Here is a 2,500-nt window from a genome sequence, read left to right as displayed (position 1 = left end):
TGTGGTCCAGTAACTGGCTTCTCGAATTCAATCCAGCCAAATGCAAAGTCATGAAGATTGGGGAGGGGCAGAGAAGACCGCAGACAGAGTATAGGCTCGGTGGACAAAGACTACAGACCTCACTCAGGGAGAAAGACCTTGGGGTGACCATAACACCGAGCACATCACCGGAGGCACACATCAACCAAATAACCGCTGCAGCATACGGGCGCCTGGCAAACCTGAGAATAGCGTTCCGATACCTTAATAAGGAATCGTTCAAGACACTGTACACTGTGTATGTTAGGCCCATACTGGAGTATGCAGCACCAGTCTGGAACCCACACCTGGTCAAGCACGTCAAGAAGTTAGAGAAAGTACAAAGGTTTGCAACAAGGCTAGTCCCAGAGCTCAAGGGAATGTCGTACGAGGAAAGGTTAAGGGAAATCGGACTAACGACACTGGAGGACAGAAGGGTCAGGGGAGACATGATAACGACATACAAGATACTGCGGGGAATAGACAAGGTGGACAGAGATAGGATGTTCCAGAGAGGGGACACAGGGACAAGGGGTCACAACTGGAAGCTGAAGACTCAGACGAGTCACAGGGACGTTAGGAAGTATTTCTTCAGTCATAGAGTTGTCAGCAAGTGGAATAGCCTAGCAAGTGAAGTAGTGGAGGCAGGAACCATACATAGTTTTAAGAAGAGGTATGACAAAGCTCAGGAAGCAGAGAGAGAGAGGATCCAGTAGCGATCAGTGAAGAGGCGGGGCCAGGAGCTGAGTCTCGACCCCTGCAACCACAATTAGGTGAGTACACACAAACACACACACACACACGCACACACACACACACACACACACACACACACACACACACACACACACACACACACACACACACACACACACTCACACACACACACACACACACACACACACACACACGCACACACACACACACACACACACACACACACACACACACACACACACACACACACACACACACACACACGCACACACACACACACACACGCACACACACACACACACACACACACACACACACACGCACACACACACACACACACACACACACGCACACACACACACACACACACACACACACACACACACACACACACGCACACACACACACACACACGCACACACACTCACACACACACACACACACACACACGCACACACACACACACACACACACACACACACACACACACACACACACACACACACACACACACACACACACACACACACACACACACACACACACACACTCACACACAAAGCAGAGAAAAAGAAAACACAGCAAGATCAAGAGCTAAAACAACCAACACTTGGACACACTCAAATACACAAAAACATAAAAGAAACAAAGGCACAAACACACAAAAGCGGGCAAACACACACACACACGAGCCAGCAGGACCAGAGCGGCTGTGAAGTTCCTCAGCTTTCAAGTTGAGTTTTGATAAATTTTGTTGTAGCTATTTGTTTTTGAGGTAATAATTGTGCGTTTAGTGAACTTTTTGAAAGATTTTGAACTTTCAGAACTTCAGTGGTTTGTGTGTGTTTGTGTGTGTGTGTGTTTGTGTGTGTGTGTGTATGTGTGTGTGTGTGTATGTGAGACAGGTATCGGGTATCGGTTCTAAGACTTATTAAACTTCGACTTTCGTTACTGATTTCGGATCTTTTAATCTGTAGCGTATCTAATCTTGAAGCTGTGTAAGGAATTTATGCTTCAAACACAGCTCTCGTCATTTCCCTGCCAAACCTGAGACTAAAAAAAAAAATATTTCCTTGCATCCCTGTGTTTTCAAATTTCACGTCACCTTGTTCCTAGTCTTCATTGTCGACATTCGCAATGTCAATTTCTCTGTGTATCTTCTACGTCATGACCATATCTAACTTGCCTTTCTTCTCGTTTCGTTAGGTTAACTATGATTAGTCTCTCGTAGTCGGACACACCTCTCGCATCAATTATTAGATTGGTTACAAACCTATCGTCTTTTTCACAGATGATTTTATTACATCTAAGGTATATTTCTGCCCCTACAGGATGACGCCACCACCAGTCAACTAACACTCAGGTACCTACTTAACGCTAGGTGAAGAGGGAGCAGCAGATGTAACCAGACTCGCCCAGTCCGGGAATCAAACGCGGGTCCTTGTTAATGATGCCCAAAGCACATATTCACCATACAACCATGACACGACCACCGTACTGACACTCCCCACGGCACTACACTATCATTCTTGGCACTGCCTGGCATCATACCTCTGCACGGTGCCGTTGATGCAGCTTCGTTTCGACCTCTTGGGCAGGAGGCGCTGTGTGTACAGGTTGCCCAGACATTTCCCCACAGTACACCGTACCTGCCACACACAAGCAAACTTTGATTACTGACATTATTATTATTATTGTTATTATTATTATTATTATTATTATTATTATTATTATTATTATTATTATTATTATTATTATTATTACA

The 2,500-nt window shown here is 45.4% G+C and overlaps 1 protein-coding gene across 1 annotated transcript in view; it reads right to left on the bottom strand.

Moving 5' to 3' along the window:
• LOC128690553 (PDF receptor-like) overlaps positions 1–2,500 on the bottom strand; it is a 61,126-nt gene that overhangs the window by 14,376 nt on the left and 44,250 nt on the right. The window contains exon 7 of the mRNA XM_070089670.1: positions 2,287–2,384. Coding sequence (XP_069945771.1) covers positions 2,287–2,384 — 98 coding nt within the window. The remainder of the gene's footprint in view (positions 1–2,286; positions 2,385–2,500) is intronic.

Source organism: Cherax quadricarinatus, chromosome 29, assembly GCF_038502225.1.
Source record: "Cherax quadricarinatus isolate ZL_2023a chromosome 29, ASM3850222v1, whole genome shotgun sequence".
Taxonomy (NCBI): Eukaryota; Metazoa; Arthropoda; class Malacostraca; order Decapoda; family Parastacidae; genus Cherax; species Cherax quadricarinatus.
This window is presented reverse-complemented; position numbering and strand designations above follow the sequence as displayed.